We start from the raw sequence: 19,986 nt of genomic DNA, 5'->3' as shown, positions 1-19,986 counted from the left end.
CAGACAGAGCTTAAGTGAGAAGTTTTATTAGAAAGGGGAGGGAGGGGGAAGGAAAGAGAAAAGAGGTAAAGAGACACAGAGACAGAGAGAGGACAGAAGAGAAGATGGAGACAGGAAAAGTCCTGTCTGCCCCAGGGGAACAGCGGGAAGAGAGCTGGAAAAAGGCAGAAAGACAGGAGAGCAGAGAGAAGAGCGGGAAAGAGAGCGTAAGAGGGTGGAGGTCTTTCTTTTAGAGCGGTCCTTTGCACCTGCCTGCAGACTAGAACTCATGGAACCCTGGGCTGACCAGGGTACTGCCTGACTGCATTCTGCCAGGTGACAGAAGCAGGCCAGCATAATGCCTGAATCCTTACACCCCTTTACTAGTCCGCCGTCAGCTGGGGGCACCAGAAAGCTTGCTAGCCCTCAGAAGGATTTCTCTTACTGTGCACTTTGACCCAAAACTGCTTTTTTAAAAAGATAAACATAAAAAATGATCAGTCGGACAGTGGTGGCACAGGCCTTTGATCCCAGCAGTCAGGAGGCAGAGGCAGGTCGATCTCTGTGAGTTCAAGACCAGCCTGGTCTACGAAGCTAGTTCTAGGACATCCAGGACAGTTACACAGAGGAAACCCTGTCTCGAGTGTGTGTGTCTCTCTGTGTGTAAATGATCCTGTTATTCCCTCTGTAAAAACAATGGTAATCACTTGACACCCTGTCTCACACGTGGTGCTCACAGTTCTCAAGTAGGATGCCAGGGAGTGTGGACACATTCTTCGGGAGCAGGATTCAAGCATCTGCTGCCAGGACCCTGCCTCCCTTTTACCCTTCTTAGCCGTAAATGTTGGCACAAATACATTGCTGAGGGACATGTACACATGACATATTTGTTACTTGGGAAAGGGATGGTAAGGCTGTGTTTGGTGTAAGTGACAAGGTATTTTTACATACTTTAAATAAAAGCTATTACTTTAGCTTTAAATCTAAAAAGCAGACTGTTACCTGTTTCAAGTTTATTTAATGCATTTAATATTTTGCAGTAAAGTTCTTAGCATCTCTGTCTGTCTGTCTCTCTCTCTGCCCCTCCCCTTGCTCTCGCTCTCATTCTGGTTGGCCATATTCTAAAATGATACAGACATTGTTTTATGAATTTCTACTTACTTTCTCCCCTAATCAACCTATTTATAGTCCAACTAAGGAGTGGTCCATTTCAGCAGACGCTATGCTTTCTTCATTAGCCAATGTGTATACACACGAGCGGCCCTGCACGCTCCAGCTGGAGAATATTCCTGCCATAGCTGACACGCCACCAGATATTCCTGAATCAGTTCTAGCTGCCCACAGATGTAAAAATCTACCTTTCTGGGCCCTTCAAGGCAAGTCAGCAAGGTTGCAAGAGCCTAACACACACAACGGATGCGTCCTTCGAACACCTCTTTTCTGCTTCCTCTTCAAGCCGGCACCAGCAGTATTAAAGATTTCATGTCCAGAGTGTTAGGGGAAATTTTCCCATTCCTTTTCACACGGCTCCCCGATGCTCTTTTCTCTTAGCTCATTGCTGCTCTTTTACTTTTGTCAAAAGGGCTGCGCTTTAAGGCTACTAAGGCCATAACTGGGGGGGTGGGGGAGGTGTTCTGTTCCCACAGACAATGGCTGTGTTGTTGCCACTAAAGATAGCTTTAGCTAAATCTCTATCACTCTAAGGGCTAGGGTGAAAACCTTCGAGCTCAGAGTCAGAATAGCAATTGGCTAACCTTCTTTCTTTACCAGCATCCGGGAAGCCTCTTTTTTTTTTTACACTGACCCAACTAAAAAACCCAGGCTATACTCCTCTCTGCTATTTCCTGTCAACTGGTTGCTAATTTTGCCTCTCTGAGCCCAGGTTAATTCTATTAATTAACGTAAATACAATATATCTTTACATAGTTAAACAAATGCAGCATAAACAAATGTAACACATCTTTGCCTAGTTAAACAAATATCCCACAACAATTGCTTCAGTAAAACTCTCTAAATAATCAGTCCATGTATATATAATTAATTTACAAAAATGAGTGCTGAATCCAGGCATATATTGTAATCTCAATATTCAAGAGGTTGAGGAAAATCATGAATTTGAGATCAGCCTGAACTCCATAGCAAGCCCAAGGCTAGTCTGTGATACATAGTGAGACCCTGTCTTAAATAGATAGATGATAGATAGATAGATAGATAGATGATAGATAGATAGACAGACAGACAGACAGACAGATAGATATAGATAATCTTGATTACCTTCTCACTGAGTCATTTGGTGGTGTTGGACAATGTGAGTAGCGCTTCCATCTTACTATTCAAAAGCTACTAATAAATAAGACATACTTTGTCAGAAAGGTCACATGTCCATTGCTCTTCCTCCTGCCTATCCAACAACAGTCCAGGGATACTTGAGGGGGCTCAGTCTAGAGCTTTTATATTGAGGCCCCAGAACAGAGTAAAGGTGGGGAGCAGAACACATGATAGGTGAATGCAGGAACTCTGTTATGGACTCATTTCCTGGGGTGTTTTTGAGCTGAATTAGCCAATTTGTACAGTGTTCTGCAATTAACTACAGAACTAAGACATTTCCAAGGAATGTCCTAGAAACGATCTTGTGTCTGATCAAAGCTTGCGATCACTGGAATGGCACAAAATGATGAGCATTTTTAAACTGGTGAACAATTAAAATGGAGGGACGGAGTCATGAGACTTAGTAATATTAAAAGCAGAAGTGAAGTTGGGTGAGCTGGAATGAGTGGGCAGCCACTGTACCGAATGACTTTAAGGAATGAGACCCACCCTACCTTGCTCCCACAGCTAACTCACAGACCTACAAATTGTCATCTCTGTCTGAGTGCCCAAACTTACATTCTTCCTCCCACAAAGACCAACCATTTAATTCAGGAAAAATCTTAACTGTATGTATGTCTCCATATTAGGGAGTCATTTCTACTTGGAAGCATTATGAGCCAAACAAGACCATCCTGGGGGCTCTGGATGTAGCTCAGTTGCAAAGGGCTTGCCAAGCATGCAAAGAGCCTGGGTTCCATCCTCAGCTCAGGGTGGAGAGTGGGAATGGGGGAGGGGCAAAACACAATTGCTTTAGCTGGACTCAGTGGCTTTTGTAGTCCTAACATCCAGGAGGGTGAGGCAGAGGGATCACAAGTTTGAGGCTAACCTGGACAACTTAGGAGGTTCCAGGTTAGCCAAGTGTGGCACAGCAGCAGCAGCAATGAAAAAAAAAATCCCTGGATTACAGAAGAACTAGTCGACCTCCAGTCTGGGCCCAGCTGATCCACCAGTTAGTAAGTCTACTTAAGTCTCTAAGAACCGCAAACAGCTGATGCGAAGTCCAACTGGAAATTCCATAGCTCTCGACGCTCCCCACGTCCTAGAGGTCTGGCTCCACTGCACGTCCACGTTAGCTGACTCTCCTCAAGGTCTCTCCTGCATCTTCTCCTTTGACTTTTGGGACAGCCACGAACACTACTACTCTGCCCCCCCCCACTTCACAGATGAGCAAGCTAGATGTGGAGAGATTAAGTGTGTTTCTTAAAATGCACTGGTTATTTACAAAAGTGGCTTAGTGGGGAAGCCAGAACTCTCCCTCCATGACCAACACTGTTTTTATTCAAACGTCACAGCTGTTTGAAACAAATTCTGTGAGCTTGAAGAAAAGGAAGAATGGTAGTTCTTGAGTACCCTGTTTGGCTTAGTTTGCAGTCCTTTATTTTCAGTTATGTTTAAGTTTTTTTTTAAGTGAGATACATTGTTTTGAGATGTAAAAAATAGTAAATCAATTAAGCATGTAAGTGGCTGTAGCTGCTGGTGATTCCAAACAGTAACAACACAAAGCGATGGTGAAAACAAAATTTTCAATCCAGTCAGCAGAGAAAGCAATGCCAGTTGGGGAGGGATCTCTTGGCATTTAACTAAATCAGATTGAGTCTCTCTTTCCTCTTTCAAGGGATGGGAGAGACATGGCAGATTTTGTTACAAAATCGATACAGTTCTGAGAAACTTTGACGAGGCTTCCAATGGTTACTACTGCCCTCCTGCCCTCCTGACCGTTACCAGCAGGTGAGTGTAAACTTTCCAATCTGCCTGCATTGCCAGGGACTTTGTAAGGACAAAGATCTGTCAGCAGAGCCTGTCCGCATCTAAAGTGCGTGTGTCCGGTAGGATACGAAGTATTTATTGAGATGAGCTGAGACCGGGTGTTATATCTAACTTGATTTTTAAATGGCGTAAATAGTAAAATCTAAGGTGGATTTTACTTTCCAAGAACGCTCATTGATTATCCAGCTTTGTTACTATAGGCAGCTATATTTGGGTTTTGTCTTCGGTTTGAACAGTACTTGAAAAGTGATGGCTAAAAGTCGTGGCTTGTTTGTTGTTTGTTTGTTTAACAGAAAAGGAGCAATCAAGAGTGAAGGATCAGGAAAACGCTCCTTAGGGGTATCTTGTTGAGACTTAGATTGCTTTATACACAGGTGTCTTCCTCACATAACAAAGAGACCGCTGTGTTTTCCCTGTTTAAAATTTGAAGCATGTAGCAGATGTGCAAAGGGAATAAAACTCTCATAGCAAAGGTGTGTCCATATCAATCCCAGCAGAGTGAGGTCTGGGAGATCAGTTGTTCCATGCCTACTAACACAGCAGTAGGCTAGAATTCTTCAGTGGTTCCGTGGAGAACTATACCAGCAACGTAGGCCATGTCTGTGAGTTCAAGGCCAACCTGGTCTACATAGTAAACCCCAGGCTAGCCAGGGCTACATTTGATACTCTGTCTCAAAATAAACACAGAGAGAGAGAGAGAGAGAGAGAGAGAGAGAGCTCTCCCTACTTTGGAAGTCCACGTTCACAGACATTGTTGTGGACTTTCCTCTCTCAGCCTCTTCCTTTCCACACATGCCCGGGAATGCACTCATGCCTGGGAAAGCATGACCCTCGGAAGAATGGCCTGCAGCAGTTGGTGGCCTGAGTGGCCCTCACTGGAGCACAACACACGCTTTTCTGGATCTCAGTGCTGTTTCTAGTTCTGCCTTTGTCCCCTCCAAGCACAGTTTCCAGGCAGAAGGATCTTCTCCCCCCTCAGCTCCCAAAAGCTCCAAGAGCACTTGGGATCACAGGTCTCCTAGTTAGAGAGTCATCACTGGACATTACAGCAGCCTGACCAATGAGACCAGCCTCCTTTGTTAATTATAATTTCATTAAGTTCTGCATTAAAAAAAGTCTAATTGTTTTGCCTTTTTAATATCTTTGAAGGTTTTTTTCCTGTTGAATATTCATTGTCACTGTAACTAAAATTTTTTCCCTTGGGGAGATGTAAACAAGGTCTACCCCTCCTCCTAAGGTCCAATAACCAATTGAGGCATAATTCTGCTAAAGTTCACTCTGGGAAACTAATGAGCTTATTTGGTTTTCTTGCAAAGCATAGATGAAGGGTTATTTCCAGGGGCATGAAATGTTCCTTCCCCAACAGGCCACACCTGGAAATCCCTTACCCAGCAAGGATTAGGGCTTCCAGGTAGCTGCATTATTGTCACCTCCTCCTCACTCAGTCTTCACAGACCTGTACACACTAGTCTCTTTCCAGGGCCACGTGCAGTGGCACAATCAGACAGCAGATGAGGGTTCTTGTGACCCTCCCCAGTCCTCCATGTGGATGTAAACAGTCAACAAGCCCAGCGAGGATAATCCCATTGCACATGGGACATAGATGAATTCTCAAACATGGCAGTAGCTTGGCTTGTAGGACAGTCATGCTCCAACATGCTCACACAGTGTTAATTACTTTTCACACGTTATCTGACAATGCCCAAAAAATTATAGTCAACTTTTTATTAGAAAATTACTTATTGACTACCAGTTTTGGGAAGGGTACCATATTTGACACTGGCGTGCTTTTTAAAGAAATAAAGGTGGGTGTGACTGAAGAGATAGAACGTTGTATAAATGAAACAAGTGAAGGAGGAGGAATAAAGAACTCTTGGGTAAAGCCACAGTAGCCTTACAGATTGCTGAGAGTGCCTATGGACCCACACCAATGCAGAACTCCGTTAAAGGACAAATCCCTCCTCTTCTACCTTTGGGATTTCTACAACTGATAGAGAGTTCTGAGAACAAAACGGTCCATTTCATCAAACTGGTGCAAGATACTACTAATGTTTGTGAGGTGTTTGTTTGTTTGTTGCTTTGACAAACTATATTTAGCAGCCAACACTTAGGTGTGGTCTGACTCTAAAGTAGAAGCATCACACAGATAATTTTTTTTATTTTAATTTCAGCCCCATGTCTTTGTTAGGGTTAATATTGCTGTGATGAAACACCAGGACCAAAAGTAACTTGGGGAGGAAAGGGATTATTTGGCTTATGCTTCACTCTTCATCATTGAGGGAAGTCAGGACAGGAACTCAAACTGAAGGGGAGGCAGGAGCTGATACAGAGGCCATGGAGGGGAGCTGCTTACTGGCTAGCTCCTCATGGCTTGTTCAGCCTGCTTTCTTTCTTTTTTGTTCGAATTTATTTATTTTACACCCTGACCAGTTTCCCCTCCCTTCCCCCAACTCCCCTCCATGTCACCCCTCCACTCCTCCTCTTTTTCAGAAGGGGTCAGGCTTCCCATGGGTATCAACAAAGCATGGCATATCAAGTTGTGGTAAAACTAAACACCTCCCTTTGTATTTAGGCTGGGTAAGGCAATCCAATATGAGGAATAGGTTTCCAAGAGCCAGCTAAATCATTAGGGACAGCCCCTGCTCCCATTGTTAGGAGTTCCACAAACAGACAAAGCTACACAACTGCCACATATATGTAGAGGACTTAGGTCCATCCCATGCAGACTCCCTCTTGTTGGTTCAGACTCTGTGTGTTCCTATGAGCCCAGGTTAGTTGTTTCTGTGGGTTTTCTTGTGATGTCCTTGACCCCTCTGGCTCCTACAATCCTTCCTCCCTCTCTTTAGGGGATTTCCCAAGCTTAGCCTAATGTTTGGCTGTGGGTCTCTGAATCTGTTTCCATCAGTTACTGAATGAAGGCTTTCTGGCGACAGCTGGAATCTGATCACAGGCTATGCATCCACAATTGCTGGGAGTGTTAGCTGGGGTGGCCCTTGTAGATTTGTGAGCATTTCCCTTGTATCGGGTTTCTACCTGTCCCTGGAGAGACTCCCCTTTCTAGTCCCTTAAGTTCCCATTCCCATCCCCACCCACAGGATCTCTTCAATTTCTCCTTCTCAAGGAGATCCATGTACCCCCACAAACACACCTTTGGGCCCTCCTTCTTACCTAACCTTTCCGAATCTGTGGATTGTAGCATGGCTATTACCTTATAGTTAATATCTAATTATAAGTGAGTGCATACCATGTTTGTCTTTCTGGGTCAGGGTTACCTTGATCAGGATGATTTTTTTTCTAGTTCTGTCCATTTGCCTCCAGTTTCCAGATGTCATTTATTTTTGCTTTTTTAATTAATTTATTATTTACATTCCAATCCCAGTTCTCCATCCCTCCTCTCCTCCTACTCCCCCCACTACCACCCCACCCCACCTCCTATCTGCTCCTCTTGAGAGGTTAAGGTTTCCTCTAGGAAGTCTACTAAGTCTGTCCCATCATCTCGTTGAGGCTGGACCAAGACACCTCTCCACTCCCACACCCCTGTGTCTAGGCTGGGCAAGGTATCTCTCCATATAGAATGGGCTCCACTAAGTCAGTTTGTGCATTAGAGTTAGATCTCGGACCCACTGCCAGTGGCCTCATGCATTGTCCCAGTCACACCATTGTCACCTATATTAAGGGAGTCTAGTTTGATCTTATGCAGGTTCCCCATTTGTCAGAACAGAGTCAGTGATCTCTCACTAGCTCAGGTCAGCTATCTTTTCCCATTCTGTAGGTTTTGTCTTGTTGATTGTGTTCTTTGCTTTACAGAAGGTTCTCGGTTTCAGGAGGTCCCATTTATTAATTGTTGCTCTCAGTGTCTGTGCTACTGGTGTTTTATTTAGGACATGGTCTCCTGTGTGTTCAAGTGTATTTTCTACTTTCTTTTCTATGAGATTCAGTGTGGCTAGATTTATATTGAGGTCTTTGATCCATTTTGACTTGAATTTTGTGCATTCAATAGATACGGATCTATTTACATTCTTCTACATGTTGACAGCCAGTTATACCAGCACCATTTGTTGAATGTGTTTTCTTTTTTCTATTTTTATTTTTGGCTTCTTTATCAAAAACTAGGTGTTCATAGGTGTGTGGGTTGATATTAGGTCTTCAATTCGATTCCTTTGGTCCACCTGTCTGTTTTTTATGCCAATACTAAGCTGTTTTCATTACTATACCTCTATAATAGAGCTTGAAGTCAGGGATGCTGATGCCCCCAGATGATCCTTTACTGTACAGGATTGTTTTGGCTATCCTGTTTTGTTTTGTCTTGTTTTTTGTTTTTCCATATGAAGTTGAGTATTGTTTTTTCAAAGTCTGTGAAGAATTGTGCTGGGATTTTGATGGGGATTGCATTGAATCTGTAGATTACTTTTGGTAGGGTTGCCATTTTTACTATGTTGATCCTATCTAAGAGCATGGGAGATCTTTCAATTTTCTGATATCTTCTTTAATTTCTTTCTTCAAAAACTTAAAGTTCTTGTCAAACAGGTCTTTCATTTGTTTGATTAGAGTTGCCCCAAGATATTTTATATTATTTGTGGCTATTGTAAAGGGTGATAGTTCTCTGATTTCTTTCTCAGCCATTTTATTATTTGTATATAGGAAGGCTACTGATTGTTTTGTTTTGTTTTTGAGTTAATCTTGTTTCCCACCATATTACTGAAGGTGTTCTCTTGTAGAATTCTTGGGGTCACTTACATATACTATCATATCATCTGCAAATAGTAAAATTTGACCTCTTCCTTTCCAATTTGTATCCCTTTCATCTCCTTTTGTTGTCTTATTGTTCAAGTACTATTTTGAATAGATAAGGAGAGAGTGGACAGCCTTGTCTTGTTCCTGGTTTTAGTGGAATTGCTTTGAGTTTCTCTCCTTTTAATTTGATGTTGGAATTGACTTGCTGTATGTTGCTTTTATTATCTATATGTATGTTGCTTGTATCCCTGATCTCTCCAAGACTTTTATCATGAAGAGGTGTTGGATTTTGACAGAGGCTATTTTAGCATCAAATGAGATGATCATGTAGGGGGTTTTTTGTTTTTTTTTTTTTGTTCACATTTTGTTTCTACGGGTGATTACCTTAATGGATATTCATCTATTGAACCATCCCTGCATCTCTTGGATGAAGCCCAGTTGGTCATGGTGGATGATCGTTTTTATGTGCTCTTGGATTCAATTTGCCAATGTTTTATTCAGTATTTTTGTATCAATATTCATGAGGAAAATTAGTCTGTAATTCACTTTCTTTGTTGAGTCCTTGTGTGGTTTGGATATCAGGATAACTGTGACCTTATAATAAGAATTTGGCAATGTTCCTTCTGTCTCTGTTTTGTGGAACAATTTGAGCTGTACTGATATTAGCTCTTCTTTGAAAGTCTGGTATAGTTCTGCCCTGAAACCATCTGGCCCTGGGCTTTTCTTGGTTGGGAGACTTTTAATCACTGCTTCTATTTCCTTAGAGGCTATAGGTCTGTTCAAATTGTTTACCTGACTTTGGTTTAACTTTGGTATCTGATATCTATCAAGAAATTTGTCTACTTCTTTTAGATTTTCCAAGTGTGGAGTACAGGTTTTTGAAGTATGATCTAATGATTCTCTGGATTTCCACAGTGTCTGTTGTTATGTCCCCCTTTTCAATTCTGGATTTGTTAGTTTGGATATTCTGTCTCTGCCTTTTAGTTAGTTTAGATAAGGGTTTGTCTATCTTGTTAATTTTCTTAAAGAACCATCTCTTTGTTTCATTGATTCTTTTGTATTGTTTTCTTTGTTTGCATTTTATTGATTTCAGCCTCAGTTTGATTATTTCTTGACATCTACTCCTCTTGAGTGTGTTTGTTTCTTTTTGTTCTAGAGCTTTCAGATGTGCTGTTAACTCACAAGTATGAAATCTCTACAAATTCTTTATCAAGGCACTTAGTGCTATGAACTTTCATCTTATCACTGCTTTCATTTTGTCTCATAAGTTTGAGTATGTTTTGTATTCATTTTCATTGAATTCTAGGAAGTCTTTAATTTCTTTCTTGTCCCAGTAGTAATTCAGTTGAGAGTTTTTCAGTTTCCATGAGTTTGTAGGCTTTCTATAGTTTGTGTTGTTGAATTCAAACTTTAACCCATGGTACTCTGATAAGATACAAGGGGCTAAGATTTACTTTGTGATCAAGTATGTGGTCAGTTTTGGAGAATGTTCCATAAGGAGCTGAGAAAAAGGTATATTCTTTGGTATTTGGGTGAAATCTGTATATAACTGTTAGGTCCATTTGGGTCATAATATCTGTTAGCTCCATTATTTCTGTTTAGTTTCTGTCTGTACAACCTGTCCGTTGGTGATAATAGGGTATCGAAGTCTTCCACTATTAATGTGTAAGGTTCAATGTGTGATTTAAGCTTTAGTAATTTTTCTTTTACAACTGTGAGTGCCCTTGTATTTGGGGCATAGACATTCAGAATTGAGATATCATCTTGATGGATTTGTCCTTTGGTGAATATGAAATGTCCTTATCCACCTCTTTTGATTAATTTTGGCTTGAAGTCTATTTTGTTAGATATTAAGATGGCTATATCAGCTTGCTTCTTTGGTCTGTTTGACTGGAAAATATTTTTCCAACCCTTTATTCTGAGGTAATATCTGTCTTTGATGTTGATATGTATTTCTTATATGCAACAGAGAAGACAGATCCCATTTTCATATCCACTCTGTTAGCCTGTGTCTTTTTATTGGTGAATTGAGTTCATTTATAGAGAGATATTAATAATCAGTGATTGTTAATTCCTGTTATTTGTTGTTGCTGTTGGTGGTGGTGTCTCTCTCTCCGTGTGTGTGTGTGTGTGTGTGTGTGTGTGTGTGTGTGTGTGTGTGTGTGTGTGTTTACCTTCCTTGGTATGGGATTATTTATTGCCTGTATTTTCTTGGGAGCTAACTTCTATAACCCTTTGTAGCACTGGATTTGTGGATAGATATTGATTAAATTTGACTTTCTCATGAAAAATCTTGTTTTCTCCATCTACAGTGATTGAAAGTTTTGCTGGGTGTAATAGTCTGGGCTGGTATCCAAGGTCTCTTACAGTCTGTAAGAAGTTTGTCCAGCTTTTTTGGCTTTTAGAGTCTCCATTGAGAAATCAGGTATAATTCTGATAGGTCTGCCTTTATATGTTACTTGGCCTTTTTCCTTTGCAGATTTTAATATTCTTTTTTTATTCAGTGTGTTTAGTGTTTTGATTATTATGTGGTGAGAGGACTTTTTTTTGGGCCCAGTCTATTTGATGTTCTGTAAGCCTCTTGTATCTTCATAGGTATGTCCTTCTTTGGGTTGGGAAAGTTTTTCTTCCATGATTTTGTTGAATATATTTTCTGGGCCTTTGAACAGGGATTCTTTTTCTATTTTTATTATTCTTAGGTTTGGTCTTTTATTATTCTTAGATTTCCTGGATGTTTTGTATTGGGAATTTTTTAGTTTTAACATTTTCTTTGACTGATGAATCTATTTCCTCTATCGTGTCTTCAAGGTCTGAAATCCTCTCTTCCATCTGTATTCTGTTGGTGATGCTTGCATCTGTAGTTCCTGTTACCTTACCCAGATTTTTCCATTTCCAGAATTTCCTCAATTTGTGTTTTCTTTATTGTGTCTGTTTCCATTTCCAGGTCTTGAACAGTTTTATTTGTTTCCATCAACTTTTTGCTTGTTTGTTTGTTTCTTGGTTTTCTTGACATTATTTAAGAGATTTATTGATTTCCTCCAATTTTTTTGGTTACCTATTCCCCCATTTATTTAAGTGGTTTTTCCATTTCCTCCTTAAGGACCTCTATCATCTTCATAAAGTTAGTTTTAATGTTGTTTTGTTGTGCATGCTTCAGCTGCATTGGAATGTTCAGGTTGTACTGTTATTGGATAACTAGGATCTGGTGGTGACATATTGCCCTTTCTATTATTGAATATGTTCTATACTAGCATTTAGGCATCTAGATTTGGGATGATCATAGGTCTAGGTGTTGATTCCTGTGTTTGTCTTGTTAGATGGGTATTTTGTTCTTAGTTTCTGCTTTGTCTCTTTTCTTCTGGCCTAACTGGCCAAGGGTTCTGGTGAGTCTTCAGGTCCCGTAGGGTGTCTCTACTGGGGTCTTGGGAGGCCTTAGGTCCTTTGATCCTGTCTGGCCCCCAGTAAAGCCAAAGTCTTCTTGGGCCTCTAGATCTGACCTGGCCTCCAATAAAGCCTGAGTCTTCTTCTGGGGTACCTAGGACCAGCCAGACCTCCAGTAGAGCTGCTGGGGCTGTTCTTCCTATTGGTGTGAACTGTATATGGGCCTATGGCATCTGTTCTTCTAACCAGAATGGAGTCTATCTGGGCCTAAGGAGTCTGCTGGAGTTCTGGGGAAGGGCCATTTGCTGACAGCTAAGGGCACTTGTTGCTGGTGTGGTCTGCAGCTCAGGGGCTGAAGTCCTCTGGGCTTTGGGGCAGGGCCCAGTAGCAGCAGGGCCAGGGAGAGTTGGGATGGTGTTGGCCTGGGGAAGGGCTACAAGGGACAGAATGCACGGAGGGGTGCATTTCCACTGGTGGGCAGGTTACTCACCCGTTCTCTCCATTTTTTTAAATTGACTATTTGGGACTTTCATATCATGCACCCTGATTATGTTCACCTCTGAGCCTTCCCATGTCTGCCCCCACACCATCGTGACTCCCCCATAAAAGTTCATTTTGTGTTATCCATGTAGTCACTGGAGCATAGTCAAATTCCTAAGAGAGGAGGAGTCTTTCTCTGCCTGCATCTCACTAAGGAGAGCCTTGACGTGGCCAGAGCAAGCTCTCCCACATCCCGCCTGCACTGCACTGTGGGCCGGTGAGCGGCAGAGCCAGCTCTCCTGTGCACACGGACTTTAACATGACTTCAGGAGGAAGCCCGGACCACAGCCATCTGCCTGGGCCTCAGTGGTCACGTGGGCTGCAGATACCAACACAGACCTTGGCTGTATCAGGACCACTGACCACTCATGGCCATCAGTGGCTGCACAGGCCATGAGCCTCGAGATGGCTTTGGGTGGTTACACACGTCACTCACATCAGTGGGGCACCCTAGGCGGTAAAGCCCAAGGATCTCACCAAGGCCTCAGGCAGTATCAATGACTGCATAAGCTCCCATGGATTGAGCCATTCATTGGCTCTGGGGCAGCAGCATGGACCACACACACCAATATGGTGTCCCCTGGCATCTCAGGCCGTGGTGGTTCTTCGAGGAGATCCGATCCAGAAGGTGAAACTTTTTTCATCTCAGGCCTCCATCATTGCCCAGAGCCAGGGGGATCCCACAGTCAGGCAGCAGGTTCCAGGTTGGGTCTGCATCTGCCTAAGTTCCAGGCTGTTATACACTATCTCACCTGCCTTACTGGGCAATGGCAGCAAGTCGATCCCAGGCCTCCAACTCTCACCTATCATGATCATCATGTCTCCCTAGGGCACACACCGCTCTGTTTTTCTCTCTTTCCCATCTCTCCATCACATATTTGTTCTTTGTGGCAGTGTCTACCACCACCCCGGCCTGCAAGGCCAGGGCAGCACTCCATCTACTTTCTAATACCACCCAAGACCGCTAGCCCACAAGGGCTAGGCTCTCCTCCATTGACCACTGGTTAAGAAAGTGTCCTACAGACTCCCCTGCTTACAGCCAATCTTCTGGAGGTGTTTTCTCGGTTGAGGTTCTCTCATCTCAGATGACTCCAACTTAGGTCAACTTGACACAAAACCAGCCAGCACAAGCCGTGTAGGCCCATCCAGGTTGCCTAGCACTAGCATGCCGCCCATCCTCCAACAGCGCCTGCAGGACTGTGAGAGTGGTAGTGTGAAACCTCTCCCACTCAGTCAGTCCGCACAAGGACTTGCCTCCACAGACAAGGACACATCCAGAGCAGGGGCTCCAACACAGGACTCGCAGGTTGAGGAAAGAGGTCCCCATTCTCTTCAGATCCCATCAGGGAAGAAACTAGTGATCCTTGCTGGAACGTTTTATGGAAGTGCTTACCTGAGAAATCTGGGCACTACAAGAAAGGTCTTCTCAAACCCAGGAGACCCTCTAAGAGGCTTAGGAATCATCTGCTTCCATTACTGATTTCCTGTTTGAGTTACAGACCCTCCATCACTCTGAGCACCTAGGCTTGTAGTCAGTTGTTAATTGATTTTCCACTGCCTGCACCATGGAGTGGCAGGTTTGATGGGTGCAATTAAAACTACCTGTAGCAAATTACTCATTTCTTTTGTTATGGTGCTACTGCTTCTGATTTACAACTTCTTAAAGCACTGTGGAGTAGAAAGGGAAAGAAAAAAGACCCTCCTTTCTGAGTAACAGATTTTGATGTACTGGATTATTGTTAAAAAAAAACAAAAAACAAAAACAAAAACCTCTTCCAGTCTGGCTGCTTGGCTTCCAAACAGTGGGATTCAAAAACTGAATTACAATGATAGCACAGATTACTGTCTATCTGTTCATTAATTAAGTTTTGTGCAAAATAATGCAAGTGATACTTGATTTTGTAAATTTGCCCAAAAAGAAATATAATGCCATTATCACTCAGTGTCCTGTTTTGAAAGCCATTTGCTCCTAAACGCAATTTGAACTGACATGGTAAAATGTTCATGAAATAAAATGTGCCACTTTTTGTCACCACTTTAAGTGAATATCAGCGGTCTTAAAGGTACTCACGGTGCTGTGCACCTACCAGCACCATCTCTGGGACATGGTTCTTCTTCCCGTACTGAAAACTCTATGCTTATTCAGAAATACTTCTCTTTCCAGCTTTCTGCTTTTGTTCTCCCGAATGGACTGTTTAAGGTACTAGCTGTAACTAGGGCCATCTTCTGTCTGCCTCGCTGCACAGGGCTCCTTTCACTTAGCACAGTGCCTTCAAGTCTTATGAGCATTGCCTTGTTCCTAAGTATTTCATTCTTTTAGCTTCCTTTTTGGGTTGTTAGAAAGACAACTTTTTTTAATGTTATATTTCTATCCTGCAACTTTGCTGAATGCTTTTGAAAGCCATAGAATCTCTTCTTCTCTTGATTCTCTCCATGTAACATACTACCCTGCTTTCTTGGTTCAAGGGATAACATAAAACCATGTATATACAAGGTTCTTCATTTCTTAAACCTTGGCAACCTTTGATTTAACACCAGTAAACTCAGACAAAATGGTCAGGTGACACACAACTCTGAATTGTTCCTCTGTTAATGATTCTAAAACACAGAGTAGAAAAGCCTTTGTTTTCTACAGCAAATGTTATTGTCTGTAACTGTTTGAATGAGAATGGTCACTATAGGCCAATATATTTAAATGTTTTGTTTGCAGTTGGTAGAGCTGTTTGGAAAGGATGAGGAGGTATGACCTGTTGGAGGAGGCGTGTCACTGAAAGTGGTTTTGAGGTTTCAAAAGCCCACTCCATTCCCTGTTAGTGCGCTCTCTCTCTCTCTCTCTCTCTCTCTCTCTCTCTCTCTCTCTCTCTCTCTCTCTTTCTCTCTCTCTCTCTTTCTTCTCTCTCTCTCTCTCCTATCTATCTCTATTCCACCTCTCAATCTCTCTCTTCTATCTATCATCTCAATCTCTGTCTCCGTCTCTCTCTGTGTCTCTCTGTGTCTCTCTGTGTCTCTGTGTCTCTCTGTCTCTGTCTCTGTCTCTCTCTCTCTCTCTTTCTCTCTCTCTCTTTCTCTCTCTCTCTCTTTCTTCTCTCTCTCTCTCTCCTATCTATCTCTATTCCACCTCTCAATCTCTCTCTTCTATCTATCATCTCAATCTCTGTCTCCGTCTCTCTCTGTGTCTCTCTGTGTGTCTCTGTGTCTCTCTGTCTCTGTCTCTGTCTCTCTCTCTCTCTCTCTCTCTCTCTCTCTCTCTCCCTCTCTCATTAGATGTAAGCTCCAAGCTACCGTTCTAGCACCATGCCTGTCTGCCGCCACATTCCCCACCACGATGGTCATGCGTTCTAACCCTCTGGACCATGAGCCCAAATGAAATGTTTGCTTTTATAAGATGTCTTCTTCATGTTGTTTCTTCATAGATACCAACTATATTATGATAATTAGAGCTTTTCACTTAGTGTTTGAGACCAAACAGACAGTGATAATGAATATAAAATTGCTTCTTGCTAGACAGTGGCACTACGTGCCTTTAAACCCAGCACTCAGGAGGCAGAGGCTGGCAGATCTCTGTGGCCAGCCTGGTCTACAGAGCTAATTCCAGGACAGACAGTGAGGGCTGTTACACAGAGAAAACCTGTCTCAAAAAAACAAACAAACAAATAAATAAAATTGCTTTATTGCCAACTGGAAGCAGATACTCAAGAGCTTGCCCCAGATCTTGCACAGTTACCCAGCATTAGAAGGACATATTTGGTTTAGAATAAAGACACAGTTGCTGAATCATTTTACTTATGGTACCATCTTGTAAATTAGACGAAGGCAATCTGAATGTTGATTTTTTGATTTGAAGATATTAATGTTTGAATATTATAAACACCCTGCAAAAATAGACTTGACAAATCAAAAACCAGAGTGGACTAAATAAATCTGTAACCAACAGGTTACAAGAGCACTATTGTCATGGATGTACACCCAAGGCCAAGTTTACAAAGTCATTTCCTGCTATTACTTGATAAAGTAATGGAAGAACCAGCCATGGCCTTGGATTTAGCAGCCAACAACATAGTAACTAGTAGTTTCAGGCTTGTAGTGCAGCAATTCTTGGTAGCAGAGGGGATCAGTAAAGCAGATCTTCCACTGTGACATCACAATAGAGAATAAGGAAAATTACCACAGCTTCTAGATGATATTTAGCTCTACCTACCTTCCTCAGAAACACACGAATGTAAAGTTCTGCCTCTGAGGTCTGGCTGAATGTAACTTTTCTGATTGTAGAGGTGCATTATTTAGGTTGTTGATAGAGCATTTGCAGAAAATATTACTAAAGTCTGATGAAACCCACATGCTTGGCCATGGTGAGCACCTCCCTCAGGTCCTTCCCTGAAGTCACTGGGTGGCCCTAAGGCACTTAATGTCCCACCTTTTGTTCTTCTGTCATTACCTCCCCATTCCCTTGAGGCTCCTTGATTTTATAAACAGTCTCATTGTTTTTGTTCCCCATAGCAAGTGAATAATGCATGCAATAAAAAGAATCTCAAATTGAATGTTAAAAGTCCAATGCACTTTCTCCTGAGGTTTCTTGGGCAATTTTACCAAGCTTTATGTTTTCCTTTGACTCAGCAGATATGGCCAGATGTCTCCACCATTTGGAAGTCCTTTGAACTTCGTGTGCTTTAAACGTAGTTTCAAACTAAGCTTTGAATTTAATGCTGGTTGAGTCTGATGCTTTCACTATGTTATAGGCGTGTGTGTGTGTGTGTGTGTGTGTGTGTGTAAGCATGTATGCACAAGCTGTCTACATCTGCTTTGGGTATATTTGTAGTTGAAGGGAGCATTGCCAACAATCATTGGGAACAAATCCATTCATTTGCTTGGGGAAAATGAGAGTGGGTGGAATGCCTTGATTTGTTGAAATTTATCTTCAGTGAAAATACACGTTTGAACACATTCGAATAAGCCAAAGACTCCATATGCCTGTGAACAGACTGATTTGGGAGGCATAAAATTGTTCCTCCACTTCCTTTCTTACTAAGCAAGAGTGGAGAGAAGGCGCATGTGTGCTCTATGGTAGAAAATGCACATTCAGAACGCATGATGTCCTCCCTCTTCCCTCCTGCCTCCTCTAGCCCATGCTCATCATGGTAGGGGGCGTAGTGCGCAGGCTAAATGTAAGATAGATATCTTTCTCCAGGAGACTCATGGCTGTGTGTGGAGGCTGCCCCTCCACTCCAGATCCAGACCTGATCCTGTCCTGGTCCTTGGGACAATTACAAGAATGAAGTCTTTAGCAGTCACGTACTTCTGAAGTTGTGCTGACGTCTGACATCTGCTAGCAACACTAGGGTCTTCATGTATTTGGTCTATGTTATGGAGAGTTAACAACATGTGCCTGCTCTGGTTCCATTCTGTCACACCATTATATTTTAATGATGTTTTTGTCTCCCAGAAGTTTAGTATAACAATTTCGCTTGCTTTCTTTCTTCCTTTCTCTCTTTCTTTCTTTTTTTTTCTTCAAGGTTTGAACAGGCTTTTGTAGCCAGTTTCATCAGTAGTATGGCAAAAAGGAAAGACACTTATTTTTGGATAGCTCTTCAGGATCAAAACAATACAGGGGAGTACACTTGGAAGACTGTGGGGCAGAGGGCTGAGCCAGTGCGGTACACACACTGGAACACACATCAACCCAGTGAGTACTCCCCTGCAACGCCAGCTCACCCCACCCTCCCCCACCCCTTCAAATGTTGACCTCAAACTCTCTCTACTCTTTGGTCACTCCCTTCAATTTTCCCTTAACATTTTCTTCACACCTCATGTAACTAAAGTAATCACAACAGGTCTACATGGGGTGACATAGGGTGGCCATTTTAAAGTTCATATTTAAAATGTGATGTTTTAGGTATGCAGCTATTTCTGGAGACCACACTTGCCTTACTTATCAGAAAGTTTTGCCTTTCTTATGTCTTTCCCTATAGACCCTCCTCATGGTCCCCTCTATTCTGCATCAGAGAATGAAGATCTTCACCTGAGACTCTTCTGAGACAGAGATTTATTTGAGAAGGAGGAGTCCAGGAGAACGGCTGCCTCTGCCAGGGTGGGAAAGCATAGCCCCCAACTGAACAGGCAAAGGGGCTTATATAGAGTTTCTTAGGGGCGGAGTTTTTCCAGGGAAAAGTTTTTCTGCTCAGGGATTGGTTAGTTTTCCTGATCAGGAAGTGGTTAGTTTTTCTGCTCAGGGATTAGTTAGTTTTCCTGATCAGGAAGTGGTTAGTTTTTCTGCTCAGGGATTGGTTAGTTTTCCTGATCAGGGATTGGTTAGTTTAGGTGGTCAGGGGTAGAGATGGCTCTGATTTCAGGGCCTACTGTGTTTCTTTCACTTGTCCTTTTTAGCCTTTTGGCTCTAATTTTAGGGCTAAGGCATATTTCTTTCCCTGGCTCTGATTCTGGGGACAAAGTGTGTTTCTTTGGCACTGGTTTCAGAACCAGGGTATTTTTCTTTGGTTCTGGGTTCATAGATAGAGTGTTTCTTTCACTGGTTCTGGGTTCAGAGTTGGCTCTGGGGTTAGGGCCAAAAAGTGGGTTTCTTTGGCTGGCCCCTTACCGTACACACCCCTCCATGACAACTGACCTCACAATGTCCACCAAGTTTCTTTTACCAAGTGCATCACATCTAGTTGCATCAGAAATACTGTCTCCAGGTAGTGGTGGTGGTGGTGGCACATGCCTTTAATCCCAGCGCTGGGGGGGGGGGCAGAGGCATGTGCATCTCTGTGAGTTCGAGGCCAGCCTGGTCTACAAAGCTACAGAGAGAAACCCTGTCTTAAAAAGAAAAGAAAGAGAGAGAAAAAGAGAGAGAGAGAGAGTGAGAGAGGCTGTCAATGGGCTTAAAGACAAAATGTGCTGACTGAAGAAACTGAACCAGCATCAGAACCAGGTATATGACAGGAAGGTTGGAATTATCCAGCAACCTTGAAATTATAATCAGTATCACGGAGGCTTTAATGGAAAGCAAGGAGATGGGCTTTCTGAGGAAAAAGTCAAAAGAGCAAATGCAGGACACGAAGTATTCTAACCGAATTGAAGGGTGCCTGTGGCATATCAGTACCCTGCGCTTGCCAAGCAAGGAAACCCTACACTATAGGGCTATGACGTAGAAACTCGAAAATCTGAGAAACAGGGAAAAAGAGCAAAATGGAATCATTAAAATATATTTAAATGTATTAA

General features: G+C 42.5%; 1 protein-coding gene across 1 annotated transcript in view; it reads left to right on the top strand.

The window, feature by feature from the left end:
* Pla2r1 (phospholipase A2 receptor 1) overlaps nt 1-19,986 on the top strand; it is a 120,664-nt gene that overhangs the window by 48,364 nt on the left and 52,314 nt on the right. Inside the window, exons 10-11 of the mRNA XM_005068998.4 lie at nt 3,965-4,077; nt 18,282-18,451. Coding sequence (XP_005069055.1) covers nt 3,965-4,077; nt 18,282-18,451 — 283 coding nt within the window. The remainder of the gene's footprint in view (nt 1-3,964; nt 4,078-18,281; nt 18,452-19,986) is intronic.

The sequence above is a fragment of the Mesocricetus auratus genome, unplaced genomic scaffold (genome assembly GCF_017639785.1).
Source record: "Mesocricetus auratus isolate SY011 unplaced genomic scaffold, BCM_Maur_2.0 Super-Scaffold_100004, whole genome shotgun sequence".
In the NCBI taxonomy this organism is placed as follows: Eukaryota; Metazoa; Chordata; class Mammalia; order Rodentia; family Cricetidae; genus Mesocricetus; species Mesocricetus auratus.
Note: the sequence above shows the minus strand (reverse complement) of the source record. Positions and strands in the feature narration are given on the sequence as shown.